The following is a 22,277-nucleotide window of genomic DNA, read 5'->3' as shown; positions in this document are numbered from 1 at the left end:
TGTCAGGTTATTTTATCACTGTTTTTTTCTGAAGGTCAGTAGCCACTAGAGCAAGAGGTCCACTTGGTTGGTGCAGCATTTCACATGGATTCATCAACTCTGTCGTATTTCAGTGGCCCACGGTCTACACCGAAGTGTCTGGTAGCTCTTATCTGCAATAATTAATAGGCGCAAATCTTTTTTTTTTGCTAATACCTCCACAGAAATACTGATTTTTTTTTTCTCGATTTCTGCAGAAATTGAAGGAATCGACTAATTCAATTCCATAAAAATCCTACATAATTCTGGCACCAGAAAGGAGAGTATGTATTACAACTGTACGAAGAAAAGGTCCATATAAGTAATGCTAATATAATCTTAGAACCATCTATAACTGAAAAATGCATCACTACAATTGGCTTTATGTACCATAACATAAAGGTGTGCGGTGTGCCAGCTGACAATCCATGGTTTGTACTAAACCTCTACCTGCATACCCTTTGTTTCATTGCGTGCTATTTTATTTCTACTTGCCATTTTTCTTCTGTAAATAGCTGAACTGAAGTCAGTGATAGCTTAGTTCATCCTCCTATCACTCTCAGCTGGAATCGGAAGTGTTAAATTATGATAGTTCGAGAATATTTGTACATTTCTTAGCAAATTTTAAATCAAGTTGCAAACAAAAGGGAACACAGTTTATTATGTATAGAACACCAAAACAACTGATTCAAAGCAAATTAGAAGATGAACCCTAACAAGAGAAGATGAACCCTATCAAGATTAAAGAATCGTGCCTAACAAAGAATCGTGCCTAACAAAAGGGAACCCAGTTCGTTAAAGAGTCCACGGTATCATGGGCAAGAGAAGATGAACCCTATCAAGATTAGATGGACCACACAAGTTGTTTCGTTGGGAGTATGCATCATGTATGCATGAATCTTTGTTTAGTACCAAACATAGCTTTATGACGATGAGCCTACTCTAGTTGAATGAAATCATTTGATAGTGATTATTAGTACCAATGTATCAGTACAGCAGGCAGCCTCACATGGGTTGCCTTCTCTTAGAAATTTGCTTCATATTTAAGGAAGAAAACATAATTCAGACGAGAGTAGTAAATTAAAATTTGAGAGTATCAGCTTGATCGATGGAGATAGTGATATTCCCACAGATTGGGTCCTAGAAACCGATTGCCACATAAGTTAGCTTATGGAAGGAATGTTATCATGTATCCTTACATTTGATATGATCACAACTAAACAAAGGTTCAACATTATGGAGCATATTTATAAACTAGGGCGGATGGATGACAAGACTTGGATATAGTAGTAATCATATTTCTTATGTCATATAATGTACTAGTTGCCAAGAACATAATCAGGTCTCAAACATAATATCAGTATCTCAAATACAAAAGAATATGATGTAAGAACATCAGGCCAGAAACAGTGGAACATCGTCACCTCAAAGCAGACATACCTAAATGACATGTCCGATACCTTAAAGGCTCAAATATTGCAATTCTTCAGCTCAACCCATCTCTCGCTAATGTAATACCAGCAAATTCAGGGTCTCCAAGATAGCATCTAACGAAATATCAATTGCTTCTAAAGCTCACTACCATTGGCTGAATAGATGCGTGCAAAATAAAGTACGATGCCCAGGTAACTGCATTTTCATCCCATATGTGCACACAGGGTCTCAAGATAGCATCTAAAGAAATCCCAAATTCTTCTAAAATTCGCTAGCATCTTGACTGAATAGATGCATAAAAAATCAAGCATTTTGTTCCATATGTGCGCGCACACCATCAATGACTTGTCATGGTAATATATCTGAGTCTGAGATCTCTCCTATTCCCTAGATAGAACTAGGAAAAGAATCTGAATGTTGAATAAACTCTAACCCGGAGGGCACAAGTTCATGCCTGATGCCCTTATGGGTTCTGGAAATATCAGATGTAGGAGTTCACCAAACAATTAATGTTTTTCAGGATATCACACAAACCCAGCGTCCCTCATATCCTTTATGGCTGAGTCAAGCCTTCCGTGTAAATTGAACCTCTGATATCCAGAAATCAATACATCATAAGTAGACCGGGTGAGTTTGTACAAACTTTGGATTTGGTTTAAGAACAGATCCAACCTATCAAAGTCCTTGTGACGAAAATAAGAACAGATAACAGCCTCAACATCCTCTGAGCAGGCAAAAATTATGCCATTATCCAACATCCGGAAAATTGCATGCTCCATATCTGACAAGCGATCAGCATTAGCATAGAACCTGACAATTCCACAGTGCAGCTTAGTTAAAGAACCCAAGTGCATGCCTTGTACTAGGGAAAGCAACTGCTCCAGTTCATCAGTTTTGTCTTCGTACAGACATAATCTTGTTAACCTCTCCACTGTAGCTTCACTCAACTCTTGATTTCCATCGCTTAAAAGTTCCAAAAATACTTTTACCCTATTAGGGTCTTTCCTTCTTGAAAGCAGCACAAGCTTGGTCTCCAATATAGCAATATTTGGCTTAATTTCAAAGCAAATCATTTCTTCAAATACCAGTTCAGCATCATCTAGCCTGTTCAACTTGACAAAACCTGTGATCAAAGATTCAAAGGCCTCGATACTAGGAGTAAATCCTGCATCCTTTGATGCCAGGTACCAGCTCATCATTGCATGGCTACTACCAAGCCGTGAAAATGCAGAGATGAATGCATCATATGTAGCGGAGTTGGGCTTGCAATCCTCCATATCTTCCATAGTCTCATATAAGGTAGTTGCAGCAAGGAGATCTCCTACCGACAAGAAAGCATCGATAAGGGCATTGAAAATGCCAGTGTTCAGCTGAATTCCCAGTTCCTCCACGCATTCAAATACTTTCATCGCAAACGCTGCATTCTTCGTCTCTCGACAGTAACGGATTATTACTGTGTAGGGCTCACAATCATGGATCGCTTCCTTGACTAGCTTTTCTAGCTTCCATTCTAAGACCTGGTTCAATGTTGAATCTACTTTTAGCTAGCGATAACAATGATGCCTCACTAGAATACAAAAACAAATTTGATTTGACAAAAGATCATCATGAAGAACTGCAATAGTGTCAGCACCACACCACTGTACTCACTAACTCGGAAATCGCATCAGACTATCAAGAGCTTATTAGCTTCATGATTTAATCATGCACCGGAAACTCGCGGTGCAATAGCGCTACTTCACTTTTAGAAGCTAAAACATGCTACGTCAAATGCGTTGCAGAGCCAGATCTGATTCCGACTTATGAAGAGAGGGGGGAATTTCTCTGCACCCTCATAACACTGATACTAACTAAACGAAACAGCAACTCAACTGACGCTAGAGCGGGGAGAAGAAGGGTGTCTCTCACTCACGAGGTGCGCCTTCACCGGGGACGACGCGCGGAGGAGGGCGGCGGCGAGGGGCTCCCAGAAGGCGCCCGGCGCCGAGGCGCTGCTGGCCTCCTCCATCGTCGCCTTCACCCGGTGCTCCGGCTCGGCGACAAGGCGGGCGAGCAAAGCGCCGGTGTCCTCTTCCACCCCTACGGCCGCGGTCGTCAGCCCGCGCCACAGACGCCAGCGCGCGGCGGCGATCGCCATCGGTGATCGGCGGCGGCGGCGGCGGTAACTTCTGCTTCGCTGGTGACAACCCCAGGCTCGCACGAGACCCAGTAAAGCCCATTACGTGATCCGCTTATGGGCCACATGTACGCCGCGATGCCTTCCGGCCCAATAAGAAATGGTCCTCACGTCTTCCGGGATCCGGTTCCGGCCCAACCAATATGGCCCACACAGAGAGGAAGCAAACAGGAGGCACGGGCACAGCTCGGCGCTCGCACGCGCCATGCGGAGATGACGACGTCGTCCTCCTCCCCTCCGGTCTACTGCGACGTCTTCCCGGTGAGCGGAAGCCTAGCCGTCAAGCCCATCGCGCCGCGGGGACGCGGCCAAGATGCATTCGGGCGGAGACCCTCGTGCTGGGACAGATTCCCAAAGGTGGCGCGCGCCCTCCTCGGCCATGGAGCCGGCGGCTGCGCGCAACGAGAAGATGGGCGTCGTCGGCGGCCATGACCAGGGCCGCGGACGCCACCGCCGGGCCGGCCGTCACCGTCTCTGATACCCACGTCCCCGGCGGGCGGCCGCGTCGTCACCCGAGTTCGTCGCCGGCCAGGTTAATCACACGGTCACAGCTACCCGCGTCGTCACGTGGTAGCTGTGAGCGTGAGCGATTCGATTGGCCCTGTTCGTCTCTGTGTTTGCAGGCTGTGGGCCAGTTCGTCGGCGTGCCGCATGTCCCAATGTCTGTCTGTCGCCGTCTTCGCCGCGGCGTGCCCTCCAGTGCTCGCCAGACACGGCGCCAAGAAAATTTTTATGGCGGCGCGAAGGACAATCGGCACGAGACGCGGATCCTGTCTGCTCCGGCGGCACGGCCGGCGCCTGCTCCCCGCCCGCCGTCGCTGATGGATCTGAGCTGATGCACAGATCCATCAGTTGGCACTTTATTGCGCCATGCTTCAGTTGCCTGCAACCTGCACTGCTTAATTTGCCGGTCCTGATATGGCTGCATGAGTTGCCCAGCCCATGCAGCCATGCTGCTAATCATATACTATAAAATTAACATGCAGTAGCTTCTTTTGAAATTAGCTCAGTAACCTCTATAATAATCAACTATATAAAAGCTGAAATGAATTTAATTATCTAAACAAATATGGATTTTTAAATAGCCTATTTACCATAAAATCCATACTAAGGCAAGGGAACAGAAACAAGGGAGTTTATTGGCTTATAAACAGTACAAAAGTTTAGGTGATAATGAGGTTGCTCTAAGGGGCATTAGTATTTTCTCTTCTCTATACTCCCTCCAAAACAAACCAACGACGGAGAGAGTATATATATTTTATGAGTAATTTTACGATCATTGAGACTCATAATTTTACGATCATTGAGAAGGTATCAGAAGTTATTATTATTTTCTATATGAATTTTGGTAACTCTTGATACCTTAGTTAATAGGAGATACCAAAGGTATCTCTTGAGGCCTACTAAAATACAGTAAAATTATTCATATTTTATACGTACATGTCATACATAACAATATCATTATCACCTATGCCTGCGTAAGTAGTTGTGTACCTAAATGATCATGGTTGCATCATACTTATATCAGGATCGTTAATTAATGGGAGATCGATCGATGGATCAACCGGCCGGTGAGAGGCTGACGGTGCAGATTGAGATGGGTGAGCGAAAGGTTGAACCTCACGTATAGTGTCGACGGAGACAGTTCGATCGGTAGCTCGTACGTACGTACGTATACGTATGTACAGCTACGTATAACTTCCCCGATTAATTGTGACATTTAAAGAAATCTCCTCTCCTTCGGACCAGACATATAAATATATGTTCGTGATCTAGCTACCGTATATTACATTTTTTCGACCAATTTGTTAGCTATACTCCTACTATAGCTATAAGGTCACGTTCTTCTCTTATGAGATTCTTAGATGATTGTCTGATTTTGTGATAGTTGTGTGAGGGTATAATAAAAATCTAAGTTAACTACTACAATTTTAATAGTTTGTTTTAAAATATCAAATCAGAAGCTTTTATATGGAATTTTTAGCACATAACTTATTATTTAAGAGCTTGAAAGTGTGCCCGGAATTGTCTAGAATTGATAATGAAAAAAGAACATACCGCGAATCCTCCTTAATCTGATCTCAGTTCCGAGAAAACATCGCATAAAAGTATAAAACCTCATCGTTGGGTGGTTTAGAAGCACGAACAAAACCACTTAATTATATAATATGAAAAAGAATTTATATACATACACGTTCTTTCTGATCTGAAAACAAATACTAAAAAATAAAATATAATAAAGAAAATCTTAAAATCAACTCTACATTAAAGTTTTAAATTTAAATTACAGCTTATAAATATAATATAAGAAAAAAATGGGGCCAAATAATTGTAATGTACCGGTAGCTTAAGATTGACGTAAAAAAATGAAAGAAATGTCGCCGGTGGCAGCTGGGTAGCGTATTAATTCTGTCGGTAGGGGCCAGGAGATCGATACATCAGCCAGATATACGGTACACTGTACTAATCAATTCATCAAGTCAGCTGGACACATGCATTTTGGTTGACATTTATATTCGGCTACCTGCTACCAGTATACTATCATCAATTCAAAATATACGGTGTATTTTTTATAACAATGATTTATCAAAAAATATTTTATTAGAATATAATTTTTATAATACGCAAAATTGATATTATCATATTTATATTCGAAAGTTATTTTTATGCCACATAAATAATCTATTGATAGAGTAATATGTCATTAATCTATTATTCTAACGAAATAAAATACACTATATATTTAAATTTTAAAATGAAGGTGTTACATGCGCATGGAGTATGCACTTAGTGCATTACCAATATATAATTAGGTAAAAATGTTTTGAGATAAAATCTTAATAAGTATCCCGCTTGATTTGTAGACTAGATCGGTCCCTGTATGTATACATGCTCACCTGTCAGACTTCATGTGTCGTTCGGTCATTGCATCGATGTGAATCAGCATGCAGCAAGGCCATGTGAACCCATGCACGCAAACGTACGTACAGCTAGCCACACCCATATACGTACCGACCAGGTCATGTACATACGTATACACGTACGTACTCTTCCTAGCTCTCTCGTCATGCATGGTCATGCACATGCACATGCACTGCACGCACAGTACGGCACACGCATGGACATGACATGGGTTACGTATTACTTGTCACGTTTGGATTTTGTTGGGCTCAGTGCCCTCGCGGTAAAACAACCGTATGCTGTATGCATGGACTCTCTCCTCCGTATCATACTTCCTTCGTTTCAGTAGGTCATACCCTTTTATTTTATTTTATAAGACATTTTTAACTCTAAAATTTATTTATAAATAAAATAAATATGTTTTATATAAGCACGCAGATTCATTAGTATAAAAATATATCTTATAATTAATATGGATCGGATGTAATACCTAGACATTAATATTTTTTTATAGTCTTCAACATTATACCTTGATGGTTAGTTTCCACTGTAATATACCATCAACTACTAGTTGATTACGAAATCAATATGCTATGAAAACATTTTTAGTTAAAAATATTTCAATACTAACTTTGCAAAAAAATAAGGACGTTTTATATTTTACAACATATATATGGGTCATGTACAACTTACAAGCTAGCGTGTGGCAGGTGTACGTACGTGCGAGCTAGCTGGACTTGCGTAGCAGGGGTGGATCCTGCGTTGGTGCTGGCCTGCTGGGGGGCTCAAGCCCCCATCCGCGCTGGCCTGCGTCCGTTGGATCCCCATAAAAAATAAGAGGAGAAATGAAAGAAAAATTAAAAAAATACAAAGAGTAGGGGGCTCACGGAGAAAGAAGTCAATTAGTCCCCCTTAATTTTATGATCTGGATCACCACTGCGGTGTACATACTCACTTACGGTGAGAAAGAGTCCGAGGAATTCTTACTGCAGATAGGACCAGTCATCAGCAGCTAGCTAGGCAGATGTACTGCGAAGCAAATGCGGTGGTTGAACAGTACTATATTTTACAACTCTCAATACTATTTTCATATTTTTCATATTTTTATGTATGACACCGTTAACTTTTATAATCATATTTGACCATTCGTCTTATTCAAAATTTATATCCAAATATGCAAAATTATAATGCATAATTAAAGTTTCTATAATAATAAATCATATTATAACAAAATAATTAATAATTATATAATTTTTAAATAAGACAAATGATCAAACATGGACCTAAAAGTCAACGGCGTCGTATAACACAAATATAGAGGGAGTATTATTTTGCAGGTTAGTTTCTGTGCATATGCGTAGCTGACGAAGTACAAAACTGTACATGCATCCGGTTTAATTCTGTGCATCATTTGGATTTGGATGAATACAAAGGGTGGTAGTGATCATAATCTAAGATTTCAGATTGAAGTCTTCGATTCGTTGGAGTACAAATGAATTGTTCATTTTTCATTTATCGGTTTAAGATTTTGGTTAAACTGATTGGAGTAGAGTAATACAGTACTAATCATGCGTCCGTTTCAGAGTATAAAATGTTTTAGTATTGTCCAAATTTATAAAGATACTAAAATATATATATATATATATATAATATTGATTACTCGATGAAATTAGATATTGCTAAAACTCTTACGATATGAAATGAATGTAACAGTAACTTAAATTTTGAATTTTTATTTGGCATGGATTTGGATGAATACAAGGGTGATTATAATTTTGGGTTAAACTAGGGAGTGCATTTTGCTTAATGTAATTAGTCTCAGACAGAAAGCATGGTATATATGATATTTTCTGCTGCTGATTTACTACTGATCCACGTGTTGATAAGATTGTTAAGTATAGGTAGGACTTGGGAGTAAAAATATATTAACCCTTATTGTCCAAACAAATCATGCATTCTTAGTCAGCTTGGAGTACTGAACTCAATTTTGTCCAGCAACTTGAGCCCCCTTCTCACCTACACCTGCAAATGCGAAGTTGCAAACACCTCCTCCTATAAACTCCTCACAGTGCACAGCTCACAGCGGCGTCGTCGTCGTCGTCTCCGTCCTTGAGCTACCTAGTAGCTAGTTGCAGCTGCAGCTGCCTAGTGAGTAGAGCTAGCCAAGAAGCTAGTTAGGTAGGTAGCTAGGCGCGATGCTGGGCTGTTTCTCCCGGCTGCGGCGGCCGGCGCCGGCGGGGGCGGCGCCGGCGCCCATGGCGCAGTCGGACGAGGCGTCGACGTCGTCTACCTCGGCGGGCGGCGCCGCCTCCACCGCGGAGACCTCGCCGTGCTCGTCGTCGTCCTCCGTCCGGTGCAAGGACCTGAGCGGAGGCGGCGAGGTACACCGACACCGCCGCCACGCGGTTGAAGAAGACGACGTCGACGGCGGCGGCGGCGGCGCCGTCGCCAAGAACCCCTCCGCGCTGTCCGACTCCGGGTTGTCGTCGGCAATCGCGTCCCGCCGGTTCTTCCTCTCCTCGCCCGGCAGGTCCAACTCTATCGTCGACTCGTCGGCGCACGGCGGCCCGGCCGTGGGCGTGGTGGGAGCTGCCGGGGTGGCGGTGCCGACGTACTCGCCGGACCCGCACGCCGACTTCCTCACGTCGATGGAGGAGATGGTGGCGGCGCTGCGGCTGGACGCGCGCCGCCGCCGCGACAGGGCGCGGCTCCACGAGCTGCTGCTCTGCTACCTCGCGCTCAACGACAGGCGCGCCCACAAGTACGTCGTCAGCGCCTTCACCGACCTCCTCCTCCGCCTCACCGCCGCCGCCAACCTCGACGACGACGAGCCGCCGCGCCACCTGCACCAGTCACACTGAACCCTTCCCTTTCTTGATTTCTCCTCTTCATTTTTTTTCAACCGATTCTCTCTTTGCATTGCTGCATACGAACAATTTTTTGCTACGAAAATTCTTCACAACGATCGACTGAAAAAATCTCACGATCTCATTGCATGCAAAATTGCAAAAGCAGATGCTTTCAGCTGTAAAAATGTCAGGTCGTCTAGCTAGCTAGCTGTAAATATGCCTGAAAATTTCGTGGCAAATTTCAGTTCGTATGCAGAAGCTTTTCACTTTCCAAGGCGTGAGCGTGTTGGTGAAGACAGCATAATATCAGCTTCCCCAAATGTGCTGCTGTGTGCTTGCTTTTTTGGTCATCTTTATGACTCATCTTCTCACTGTTTGGCTCATCTCATCTTTCTTGCTCTATCTTGTTGGTTGTCTCAAACTTCCAAATTAAGGCCAATTTTGTTGTTGTGTGGTTGATACTGTAAGCTAGCTGTACTAACCACTATGATTGCTACTAAACATTGGGATGTGTATATGCAATCTTATTGGCTTTCCATCACAGTTTGTCAGTGTATATATCTTCAGAAAATTCAGCATTCGGTTCACATCTTCTGTGTCCTTATCAGAATTAACACAAGTTGTAAACTACCCTGTAAACGAGGTCTCATCCCTAGAGACTAGTGAGGTCTTCGGATCCAGCCACAGTTGGCAATAATAAAAGCAGGTGCCGTGCAAAACAGAAAACCTATTGGCAACAGTGCAGGACAATGCAGGCAGTCACTCTCTCACAGACACCAGCATGAACCTCTGTTCGTGTTAGTTGGACGGATCACATCTGAGTGACATCAACATTTCTCTCCTTTCATCACAAAGCTCATGGACTCGTGTAACTTGATGACAAAAACAACTAAAGAAGAAGAAAAAGGAACTCTTGGTGACAAACTGCAAAAGCAATTAAGCCTGTGAGGAGAGACACTGACATTGCAACCGTGAAGAAAGAACAAAGACCTGCATAGTTCTGCCTTTTCCAACGATGACCCGTGATGGAAAAAGTATATATTTACAAATAAAAATAATTTATGAATAAAATTATATATATGTGTGTGTTTTCTTAACGATCTAAAAATCAAGGCTGAAAAATAAACTACAATAAAAAACTTAAAATCTACTCTAAATTTAAGGTTAAAATTTTAAATTTTAGCTGCATATGCATAAGGAAACAAAAGATGGGGCTGCTTCACCGTGTACTAACTTGATCTGAACAGATGACTTTTCGCTGTCTCTACAGAAAACTTCATGTTTTGGGACCAGTTCAGTTTACTCACTGACTAGCGTGCCACTATGAGACAGCCAGTTTGACATCAAGATGTGAACAAGGAAGGGCAGGCATTGGTGCAAGCACAAATTGTGCAGCCATGCTGCGATCTCTTCAGTAGCAGCAACAGAACAGAACAGCGCTGGAGCAGCAACCAACAAACACAGCATCTTACACAGTGGAACCAGAAACAAGATCTGCCAAGTCCACCACCGGCCAGCAGCACTACACCTCCTTTCTGACCGGCAGCGACGCCGACATATACAGGCGCGATGACACGGAGCAAAAGAGGCATGCATTGCTTCAGGCAGAAGCACTGCAGCAATGCTCCCACAAACAAGAAATGCTAAAAAGCAGATTTGGCACCATGATGGAGATGGATGAACTAGGATATGCACTCCACACTACAGGATATGAAATATGTATCCATGAAAGAGCAACAAGTCTAGCAGACACTCAATACATCTTGCGAATAGAAAGAGATACTGTACCATATTATCCATACCATTTTATTCCTGGAACAATGGCCAGGAGCTTGGTGATGGATTACCTCACTATCTGTATCTGAAAAGAGGAAAATCCAAATCTACATCCAAAAATAATTCAGTGGCAGAACAAGGATAAATTTCACACAGCCCAAGGGTTAGAGGCCAATGTAACTCAAAACCACAGTTCTATTCATTCTCTCACATAACCACATGCACAGAGCTTAAATAACAAAAAACCCCAGATTTTACCACAATGATGACATATGGCCCAAATAGCAAATATACACAACTGTAGGTTCTACAATTCAAACCACCACATCACTTCAGCTAATCCTATTCATAAATTATAACGCGTAGTACTAGAAGGATGAAATGTCACAGCATAGCTTAGATAAACCTCAGTTATGCACTCTGAATCTAATCCGGTCCCACAGCTACCCAAATTGCAAACACAAACTAAAATGAACATAGAGATATGCAGCACAACACAGATGGTGTTTTAAGAGGCTTACCATCATATAAGTGCATGCAACAGATTGCAAGAGGGTACAGAATATAAAGATCAATATTCAATACAAAGGTACAAAGAGCTGTCTAGGAGACCCCCCCCCCCCCCTCACACCTTTACTCTGAAATAATGAACTGACATCAATCAAGACCAAACAGTGTAATTAATAATGACAACAACCTATGATATTATTAAGACAATGTCTTGATGTAGGCAATACTAAACTCACATTTCAAATTAGAGGCAATTGATCACACAACAAATATTTAGTAAATATCAAACTGGAAGAAAAAATAGACTCTTTAGGGCACCCATTCAATCAGTAAGCAATGGATGCTTGTCAGAAAACACTTGCTGAGATATGTAGCTTCCAGCAATAACAACGACAACCATCCTAAGTGCAGGTACTATATTCAAAGGTAATATTTCTGGTGCACAGCAGCATATATTGCAAACCAGCAGGTTTGCATTTAAGAGAAGGTACAAAAGCATCGCTCGAATTAAAATAAACTAACAAGGAGGCGCGCTTTTGTGAAAGAGGCTAATCAGATGGGTCAAATTCCCTCTTGCTCTTAAGGGAAGCCCTTTTCCTTGAATCAGAGTCTAATTCATCCATATCGGACGAAATTGCTAGGTATCCATAAAGTATCCTCTTTTTCTCACCTGTCCTGTTATCTGTCTCAACCAGTAAAGGACTATTATCAGAATCTAGAGATTGTCTGGGTTGTGCACGCAACCAACCCATACGTCCATGATCTTGCCTCTCAAGGAAATCAACAAGGCGCTCAGCCTCCTTCAAGCCAGCTGGGCTGTTTGCAAACTTGATAAGTGTCAAACCCAAGTGCCCTTCCTTTCCATACAAGGACTTTGACTTGCCTCCAGTAAAACCTAGTTCTGAAAACAAAGATAGATTGACACAGCAAATATTACTGTGATATATATTCCATGAACATATGCTCAGCAAAGCCAGAATTGCATAACTGGGAATGCTATTTCTCAAGTGATCTTATCTCTCGATGTCCAAATTTGGCACATTTGTAACTTGTAGATTAGATGTTTAGTTTAGAAAAAAAAGTGAACCTAGACTGCCATTGGAGTTCTTCAATTACAGTATAGCTGGCAAGGACAGTGACACTTTTTCATTATCTGTCAAGAAAGAGACATAGCCTACTGGAAGTAGTTTATCTGTATGATGGGCTTGACTGAGAAGACAAGACAATTGAGTTCCTTTAGGACAGGACATATAGTTCATGTAACCAGAATAAGTGTACGACTTTATGGGCTGTGCAGCAAGCATGGACAGTGTACGACCTTATGGGCTGTGCAGTATTCTGGAAATAAGTAGCCTTTAGCTTAATGCATATATAACAATGGATGCAACTACTATTTCTACATTCTACTCCCTGCGTCCCAAAATAAGATATTTTTTGCCCCTTCTTGTTTGTTCGAAAATAAGTTCATTTTTGAGCAATCATTGCATTAGAGTTTGTGAAAGTAGGGAACAAATGCATTGGAATTAGATGATTTGATAAAGTGGAGGATATTCTAGTCTTTTTTGTATTGGTATGTGTAAGACGAGTGAACGAAGGGAATAGTCAAACAAAGCACCTAAAGACATGCCCACACCCAAACCATTGCTCCTGCAGAGAGCAAGCTTGAAAGAATGCATCATCAAGAGTCAAGACTAAAGCCCCTAAGGTGCTGCCTCAGCAGCATGCCCAATCAGCCATTGCAGCAAAAACACCAACACCGCCGAACTTTTTTTTAAAAAAAATACAAATTTGTAACAGGACAGTACTAGCAGTAGCAAGGCAGTATGCCTGCTCGACCCTATCACATGGTATATTTGCCCAATCAAACAAATAATAATGAGAAACGTTCAGTTTCGCAATATTTAACCTCTATCAGGCTATGTCATTCCTGTGTTATTATTACACCTAACAGAAATATATGGCTTCTAATGATCATTTAGTTTAAAACAAAAGCTTTGGTCAAGCGGGTCTTCGAAGAGCCACTATACAAAGCCGTTGAGCTTCCTTGACATGAAGCCCCTAACTTTCTTCATGCATTTATCCAACCAATAGAAAATATATATGCAACAGGGCTTGCACGCAAACACTACACTGTCCATATAGGGAGCTTAAGATAGCAACATATAAATATACCTGAAATTTTCTTATCCATTTCTTTATTCCCCAAACCCTCAGAGCGGCCATCTTTCTTCCTCCCTGTAGCAGTGTTGCGAATGATAACCGTTGGTGGCCATATGATAAGGTCCTCCCTACTTGCTTGAACAAGGTCAGGGAGTAATGACTGGTATGCTTTAGAGTTTTCAGGGACTTTTGTATAATCCCAGCCCATAAGTACGCATAGTGCCTTGTGCAAACCAAGATGGTCAATGAATGAATCCGCATTTGGTGGGTTGTAAGCATGCATGACAAGTCCATGCACATCAGCAAAGTCCTTAGAAGACCTGGAATTGTGCACATTGACCAGACATAATCACAAATAAATTAAGATCTGGTGAACATGAGCTGAATACTAGCAAACATAATGCAACCTTCATTACATATGCTATCTGACAGTGTCTATACATGCCAAAAAAAAAACTTTAACATCACCAAGCCCCATAACATATATATCAAAAGTATATCACATGAAAAGCAGGGAGATAGGATTCTAATGACAAAGGACGTTTGATAACAGGTTAGTATTGTTTAAATAAGCCATACCAGCTGATGTGTCCAAAGTTCTAGGACAATCAAGCATTGCATGACATTAAGCAGCAAGTTACATCATAGATCTTACGGAGCAGTATAGGGATGAGGTAGCCAGTAGCAAGAATAGTAATAATTATTGATAGTAGTGATTTCTAGGTAGTTTTTACTTTCTACTCCATCTCCAAGGCAGCGATTTTTCCTTCCAAATGGTTTATTATTTACCGGCTATTGACTATCTAAATTGAGCATTGGCATACTAAACTATGTGCTCACATGACTGAAACACATCAAGGAAAAATCATCACAAGCTACACAGCGCATGTGACTTTAATGCCTAGGTGCTAAAGCGCACACCTCCTAGCATAATCATAACAAAGTTCAGATAGAAGGTTTTTAAAATGATTATTGGGAAAAAAAAAACTTGACTCTGATGTAGCATTCCAACTGGTGTTATTCAATAGGATGATAATCTTGAGGAAGGGATAAAGAAAATATCCTATATAGAAAGTACAGTCCAACCATGGAAATGAAAAAAAAAAAAGATTCTGTAATAAATCAAACTTGTAAGTCCAGCTCAGCTAGATGAAGTGTTGCTTAAGGAAATCAGTGAATACATGGAGAAGGTATAGATAAGCGACGACAGGCATAGGGCCACAAAAGAAAGGGCTGAACGACTATAGGGGGACCACTATATACACACATACACCCACACACCTTTTTCATCGCAATAATTTTCTACCTCAATTTTCTCACAATCGTTTTCTTGCTTTATTTTCCTACAGAAGGGGTAATCCAAAGTAGCGAGCCAGGCTATAAGTGATCCCCTTACAAACATTAGTTTGACCTTTCAAATATGAACGGAGTTCCTATTCCACTACTTTCTTCTGAGTTGCCTTATGACATTATGCACCCTCACTATTATATTCGAGAGCGATGTTGGTGGTCAGGTCCTCATAACTTAAGAATATGAAAGTATTGTGTGCTTAATCATGGATGCAAAGTCCACCTTAAGTGTATCCATATAGTAGATAAGTCGTACCAGAGGGTGAATCAGCTAAGCTCCTGGTTTCATCAGTCTAGCATTCAGACCGGCTGATCGGGGAGTTGAACCATAGACCATGGTTCAGAAAAATCATCTAAGATGCATATTTCCTTCTAAACTGCACCAACTTGGTGGTAGGATGGCAACGTGAGGCTACCCCAAGACCTAGGGTCGAATCCCCACCCAGAGTCCTTTTCATCATTTTTTTGCCAAAAGAAAAGATTATGGATTATGTTGCAGGCCTTGATGTAAGGAATTGGGCCTTAGTTCAGCACGCATTCACCATTACAAACGCTCTTCAGCCCCCACCCAGCCCAACTGATCCACTTAAATGCCCAGTTCGCCTGAAAAACGCCTGGTTTGAATGGTTCAACTCGGTTTAGATACAGAAATGGTCTTCACAAGCAACCAAACCAAGCTGAGATTCACTTCTAGTTTTTCTGATTAAACCGCCAGAATGGGCCTCTTTTTCAGTGGTTGAATCTTGCAATGAGTTCATTCCTACTTCGTACTGGTTTTTGTATCCATTCAAAATATTTCGTCTACCGTGCATAATATTCTTTTTTGTATCCATTCAAAATATTTCGTCTACCGTGCATAATATTCTGTCCCTACAAGATATTGTCTATCAGAGCATATGACATGTCTCCTCATTAGGAGGCGCATTAGTTTTATTAAATATATTATGTATTGTGCACCAAAAGGTTGTAGATTCATTATCGAGCATATTTGGTTCATACCTAAGGTAGCCATAATGGTTCGGTAAACATATAAAGTTAGATCATCAAAATCGGGGCCACACTTTGGGCAGCAAAAGTCATTCCCAGTGATCTACAGAAAAGGCAATCCACGCATGCGTTGCAATCGTCCAAACAGATGTTTAACTCGGTCAAACACTCAAAACTTGCCTAAATATGAGTCTGAGAAAGTAGGCTATGAGACAAACAAGCCCGAGATGTTTAGTTGGCCAGTTTGTCTACCGTTGGCATTTTAGGCAGGAGGTTGAAAGATCCAAAATCATTGGCTACGACTTCTTTTTTCTAATCTAGGTGGCATAGGAGAGAGGACAATTGTTCAACCTGGTCTATCCATAACTGTACACCAATAGGGTTCAACCAGGATCATGTCGGCTATCGCAAGCTCATTACTATAGTTTACCACACTATCCATAAAAGTTCAGCCATAGATCAAATAATCTAACACAGTACTTGTCCACAACAAAAACCACATGATATTAGTGGGAAATCTTATGGTACTTGCCACTTGCTCATAAGGATAACTGTTCTGCAGCAAGAAATGAACCAGGATATGAAATTTATATTATTATATCTAATATCAGAACAGTGTTCTTAGCAGTACACATAATCAGAACTCCCAACACAAGAATGCAGCTCTCAAAACATGTAACTATGTATGCATACTTCAGAAAGTTCACAGTAACATGAATATCAAACAACAGAGGCATAAAATTAACTAACTGAATGTGGAAAAGAAAGCATTTCAGTTCTATCTATAATTCTAATGACAAAAGTAAAATACTACTTCTCTCATTTTCTGTGGCCAGAAAAGAGCTAAAACAAACCACAAGTGTTCCTGCTGCTTGCCGGGGCAAGCTCCACACCAGTCAGAAGTACAAATGAACTCTAAGCGGCAGTAACAAATTACTGGTCCAGTTGAACACAGTAATGTCAACTCTTAAGACAGAGAAAAAAATCTTCATTAAGGGGGAATAATTTTTAGGAACCATAAGGGTATGATGCCATACTAAAGCTACAATTCAAATCAGCATTCCTAGTATCACCACCGGTATCTAGAGTAGTCAATAATTCATCCATTGCCCGGCTATATAATTCGTGCAAAGTAAGCAACATGGAAAATCTCAGACCTCAGCTAGCATTTTGAACAGAAATCAAATGTCATTGTGCGGATATCTCCATCCAGACTGGCAGAAGATAGTATCATCAGTGACAGTTTACGACGATAAAGCGACATACGCAAAGTAGCAAAGTCATGTCAAGTCAAAGAGTAAGAGCGAGCTCAACGATGGAGAGAAACCAGCATAAGAACCTAACTAGAAACGATACAATAAAGCTTGCCAGAAATGAAGTGACAAGCAATGTGGGATCACCAAACCTTCCGCAGGCAAGGCAGGGGACACGTCCACCTTCAAGGTAGCTCCGCCTCTGCGCCGCGCTCTCGTTGAGCATCTTGGCGTACTTGAGGAACGCCCTCCTGAGCGCGTGCCGGTCCACCGCCCCATGGGGTGCCAGCTGCTGCGGCGCCGACTCGAACCGGGGCTGCTTGGGATACCTACTGTGGAAGCCCTCGTCGGGGTCGGCGAGGTGCTTCCGCTTGGCGTCGTGCTGCGGCGGGCGCTGCGGCGGCCAGGCGTCGGGGCCGGCTCCGAGCGGGAGGTGCGGGAGCTGGGGCAGAGGGGTGGGCTCGAAGGGGTAATCGGGCGGCAGCGCGAAGTAGGTCCGCACGGAGCCGTCGGCGAGCAGCATGGTGCGGCGGTCCAGGTTGTGGAAGCCGTACGACGGCGGCGGCGGGGTCTCCACCCGCGGCTGCGGCTGACGGAAAGCGGCCGCCGGCGACGCTGCGGCGGGGCCAGCGCCAGGAGGACCCGGGTGCTGCCGCCTGGCGTCGGCCGACGGGGTCGGGGTCGGGGTGCGCGCCGACGTGGACGCCGCCCCCTTCTCCCCGCCAGGCGGCGCCGGGCCCCATCGTGACTTCCGGGTCGCCATGGCGGCGGCCGCCGGCGGCATCTTCGCCGCGGCGGCGGCGGCGGCGGAGGGCTTCGCGGGAGGAGGGTTAGGGTTCTTCATCGCGACGGAACTGGGGGATTGGGGAGAACGAGATTGGGATTTCGGTTTCGGATTTGGAGCTTCGCCGCGGAGGACGAAGCTGTTTCAGTGCAAAGGCGAGGCGACGCACACCTACGTGCGTCAGCATGGGATGCGCGCCCAGAGCTTTACGCCAACCAGAGGCGAAGGCGTATTTTTGTGATCAACCAGCTGAGATGCTGAATGGATGTATATTGTCACCTTTCTTTTATTCCTTTTTTCTTTGACAAATATTTTCTCTGTTTTGTGTTACAAGATATTCAGCATTATCTATATTAATATACATGCTAGTTAATATAAACACATATATAAAACATATGCATCAATTTATGAATGAATTTAGATAGGGCTAAAAAGGTGATCTTCCTGTTTCATGTCGTAAGAATTTTTGGCTATTACTAGATTTATCTATTTGATCGATGTATATTGGTTGTATATATATATATATATATAGATTTAGTATATATGTGAATCTAGTCAATGCTAAAAAATATAATATGTAACGGAGGTAGTAATAATAAGTTTTAAAAATATAATATGGATTTTCTTTTTTGAGTGATAAATGTAAATATAATTTTCATTGTCATTTTTTATAATGTTTTTCATGACTACTCATGTCAAACACAAGACCTCTCAAAAGCGTAAAAGGCCACTTCCCGTATCAAACACCAGATACACAAACACAAACCTAAAATGACACCATATCACATATACAGAACAACTCCATTAGCTACTATCTACAGATCAAGCACCCAATTTAGCTACAGTAGCCAAACCCATGGTGACATTATGTAGTTAAGTACATGGCATCTTTGTTTCTCTGCACAAGAAGATGCAAGCCCACAACACACACACTTCAGTTCAGGTGCCAGTGCCACTGACCAAACTGAAACCGGAGCTCTCGTCCTCCTCCGGCTGCTGGAGAGGCTCCAAGGTGGCAACAATGTCGCGCATCAGGGGCCTGGCCTTGGGGTTGCGGCTGAGGCAGTGGTAGGCCAGCATCGCCGTCTTCTGAACCGCCTTCACCGGGTAGTCGTCGGCGAGCCTGGGGTCCACTATGCCCAGCACCTTCTTCTTCTGCGTCAGCACCGGGAGTGCCCAGTCTGCCAGCGTCTGCTCCCTCACCGGCCTGGACTTGTCCAGCGATTTACGCCCCGTCAGGAGCTCCAGGAGCACGACTCCGTAGCTGTACACGTCGCTCATCGCCGTCAGATGCCCTGGAGTAGCAGAAACAAAAACACACTGGCCAATATTCAGATACCAATCCGGCAATGCACTTTTGTTTTGGATTTTTTAAAAGGTACTCTCGAATGATCGCGACCCGTCCATTGGTTTGGATCGAACGGATCTGATTTTGTTATACTACGCCGGTAGTATGTGTAGTAGAAATTTTATAAAAATAAAATTGGAACTAAAATATATAACTTTGCGATAAAATTTTGTGTCGCATATCATGTTAAAATAGATAAATCGATAACATTTTGCGAGATAACTTTGTTTTCGTGCAGTGTCAGGGATCGGGCCATGTCTGTAATGGCAGGGACAAGTTCAGTTGGCATTGACATCAGCCTCTAAATTTGGCTAGAAACTCAACTGGTGATGGTTAGGCTTTTGTCTTCAGTTAGAGATGCAAGATGAAGATGGTATTACCTGTCATGATGTACTCTGGGGCTGCATAACCGTAGGTGCCCATGATTCGAGTTGAAACATGTGATTTGTCGCCAACTGGTCCATCTTTTGCGAGCCCAAAGTCAGAGAGCTTTGCATTGTATTCCTATAGATCAAAGTTGTCCAAGAAACAAACAAGAAAATGTTATCCATGTGGTCAATGAAAAATCATACAAAAAAATAAATGTTTGAAATTTAGGACATGCTGCTAGAGAGAAATTTCTTATTCTAATTTATGTCCCATTACCATAACTTCAGTTGGCATGGACTTGCTTGAACAAGAACATATAAACAGTATAACTAAAAGAGGTGATCTTCCTCCTCCTTGCAAGGAATTTTAATTAGTTAAACTCCATCTACCTCATCAAGTAATATATTCGATGTCTTGAAATCCCGATAAATGACTGGCTTCTCGGCTTCATGCAGAAAAGCAAGTCCTTTTGCTGCACCGAGTGCAATTTTCATTCTGGTGCACCATGGAAGTGGCACCATTACCCCTGTTTAGACTTTATCAATACTAGACAATACTAGAACAAATCCACAAAGTACTGTAGCTGATCTTAGCAAAAAGATAGTAATGCATAATTGATCACATCATTCATGCAGTTATCTATCTAGAATACCACTGATAGGCCACTTAAGCATTGTGAAGGTCCAAAATGAAGACAGAACTTCACAAAACAAGCAACAGTTTGTCAACAAGAAATTTCGCCTTACTTGAAAATAGGTGTGATTCCACACTTCCCAGGGGCATGAACTCATAAACGAGCACTCTGTGGTCATCTTCGCAACAATATCCAATCAACTTCACCAAATTTGGGTGAGAGAGATGCCCAAGAAATATGACCTCAGCCTGCAGGCATGAAAAACATTTTCATATCTGGCATCAGTAAAGAGAAAAAAAAGGAAGAACACATCAACACAATAACTTTAACACAAAACATGCTCTAATCAGTATAGTACTAATCAGTAATGCTATTCACCAGCCACTCTCTATGTCCCTGGTAGCTATTATCTCCATCATGGACCTTCACAGCAACTCGCAATGGTTCCTCGATTGTTAATCCTTCGCGAAGATCATTAGTGATATATCCTTTGTAAACTCTACCAAATCCACCTCCCCCTAGCAATGAATCCTGCCTGAAATTTTTGGTTATTCTCTTGAGCTCCTCAAATGTGAATGCTATGAGAGGGTTTCGAGCCGACTCCTTTCTCAGTTCTTCCACCTCTTTTGGGTTCGATGGCAGCAGGCTGTCCTCCTTTTCTTTTCTCTCAGACGGGCTCTGCATTTTAGGTGATTCTGTAACAATAAGAAGACATGTATGTCATTGGCTTGATACTTGATTGTACCTAAAGCACAGGTTATAAATGATAAGAATGCTTTAATAAAGATAGACTAAACATGAATTTCTCGAGATAAACAAAATTTCACATGGCAGAAAAAAAAACTGAAAGCAAGTATAGCCAGCTGAATGGATCAAACTAATCCCCAGTAATCTCGAATAATAATTTAATTAGCCATTGAGTCAGGCATGCCATTTGAATTACTAGGATTAAACATTTTGTTAAAACTGGTAACAGTTTCGATCCATTAACAAACAGTGCATATGAACACGCACCTCTCTATATATTTGGGGGGATCAAACTAATAATAGAACGTATTGCACCATAGAGCTTAAACTTCATAATCACACAGACCACAGCAAGAAAGGACATTATTACCTGATTTTGTTGCATTGGAAGAAACCCTGTTAAAGTATGGGTTCCCTTTAAACCAGCAGTTACCCATAGTACACAATTCCTAAAGAACAACTCAGCTTTTCTGTCTCACCAAGAACACCAAGAAGACAGCAGACAGAGATGTCTGCACTGCAATGAGATTATGGTTTGGTTGCTCCTTATCTGACAAACAAAGAACATAAAAACAATACTCCCAGAACCAAGACCAGGCTCTCTTAAAAAGAAGGTCACCGGTTATCAGCCAGAGAGGAGGAGAAAACTAGAAGAACAAAAGACCACCCAGAGAAGAAAAGACGCGAATTTCTGTTCTCCTGCGAGAGGAGAGCTTTCTCAGAAGGAACAAAACGCAGAGACGCAAATGAAGGTCTCAACCGAAACATCCCTGTCTGTATTTATCATGTGCTTAATGAGGAGAGACTAGAGGCGAAACGCAAGAGGGCAAAAGGAACGGAATGGCTGAACAGTTCAATTCTGGTAGTCCGTTTCCTCTCTACACATCCTTTACATTTAAGAAGGGTATGGAAGATTTCTCCTTTTCCGTATTTCCGGTGGATTTTTGGTTTGTGGGAGGGAAGAAAAGGGGAGTGGGAAAG

The 22,277-nt window shown here is 42.3% G+C and overlaps 4 protein-coding genes across 4 annotated transcripts; 1 reads left to right on the top strand and 3 right to left on the bottom strand.

The window, feature by feature from the left end:
* Window positions 1-1,174: 1,174 nt before the first annotated feature.
* LOC102713527 (pentatricopeptide repeat-containing protein At2g30780-like) lies at window positions 1,175-3,625 on the bottom strand. The gene is made up of 2 exons (XM_006649369.3): window positions 3,365-3,625; window positions 1,175-2,969 (listed from the first exon to the last, which is right to left on the bottom strand). Exons 1-2 carry the CDS (start codon window positions 3,587-3,589, stop codon window positions 1,977-1,979), a joined length of 1,218 nt encoding a protein of 405 aa, XP_006649432.1. The 5' UTR covers window positions 3,590-3,625; the 3' UTR covers window positions 1,175-1,976.
* Window positions 3,626-8,515: 4,890 nt separating this feature from the next.
* On the top strand, window positions 8,516-10,395 carry LOC121053895 (transcription repressor OFP15-like). Its single transcript, XM_040522371.1, has one exon. It carries the CDS (start codon window positions 8,725-8,727, stop codon window positions 9,388-9,390), a length of 666 nt encoding a protein of 221 aa, XP_040378305.1. The 5' UTR covers window positions 8,516-8,724; the 3' UTR covers window positions 9,391-10,395.
* A 1,546-nt stretch (window positions 10,396-11,941) lies between these two features.
* LOC102716305 lies at window positions 11,942-18,425 on the bottom strand. The gene is made up of 3 exons (XM_006650997.2): window positions 17,567-18,425; window positions 13,837-14,144; window positions 11,942-12,565 (listed from the first exon to the last, which is right to left on the bottom strand). Exons 1-3 carry the CDS (start codon window positions 18,256-18,258, stop codon window positions 12,213-12,215), a joined length of 1,353 nt encoding a protein of 450 aa, XP_006651060.2. The 5' UTR covers window positions 18,259-18,425; the 3' UTR covers window positions 11,942-12,212.
* Window positions 18,426-18,915: 490 nt separating this feature from the next.
* LOC102713248 (probable serine/threonine-protein kinase PBL16) lies at window positions 18,916-22,172 on the bottom strand. Its single transcript, XM_006649368.3, has 6 exons — window positions 21,667-22,172; window positions 20,928-21,244; window positions 20,662-20,797; window positions 20,305-20,441; window positions 19,927-20,050; window positions 18,916-19,493 (listed from the first exon to the last, which is right to left on the bottom strand). The coding sequence occupies exons 1-6, from the start codon at window positions 21,731-21,733 to the stop codon at window positions 19,138-19,140; spliced, it is 1,137 nt and encodes a 378-aa protein (XP_006649431.2). The 5' UTR covers window positions 21,734-22,172; the 3' UTR covers window positions 18,916-19,137.
* Window positions 22,173-22,277: the final 105 nt, after the last annotated feature.

Source organism: Oryza brachyantha, chromosome 3, assembly GCF_000231095.2.
Source record: "Oryza brachyantha chromosome 3, ObraRS2, whole genome shotgun sequence".
Taxonomy (NCBI): domain Eukaryota; kingdom Viridiplantae; phylum Streptophyta; class Magnoliopsida; order Poales; family Poaceae; genus Oryza; species Oryza brachyantha.
The sequence above is the reverse complement of the archived record's forward strand: the minus strand, read 5'-3'. Positions and strand labels throughout refer to the sequence as shown.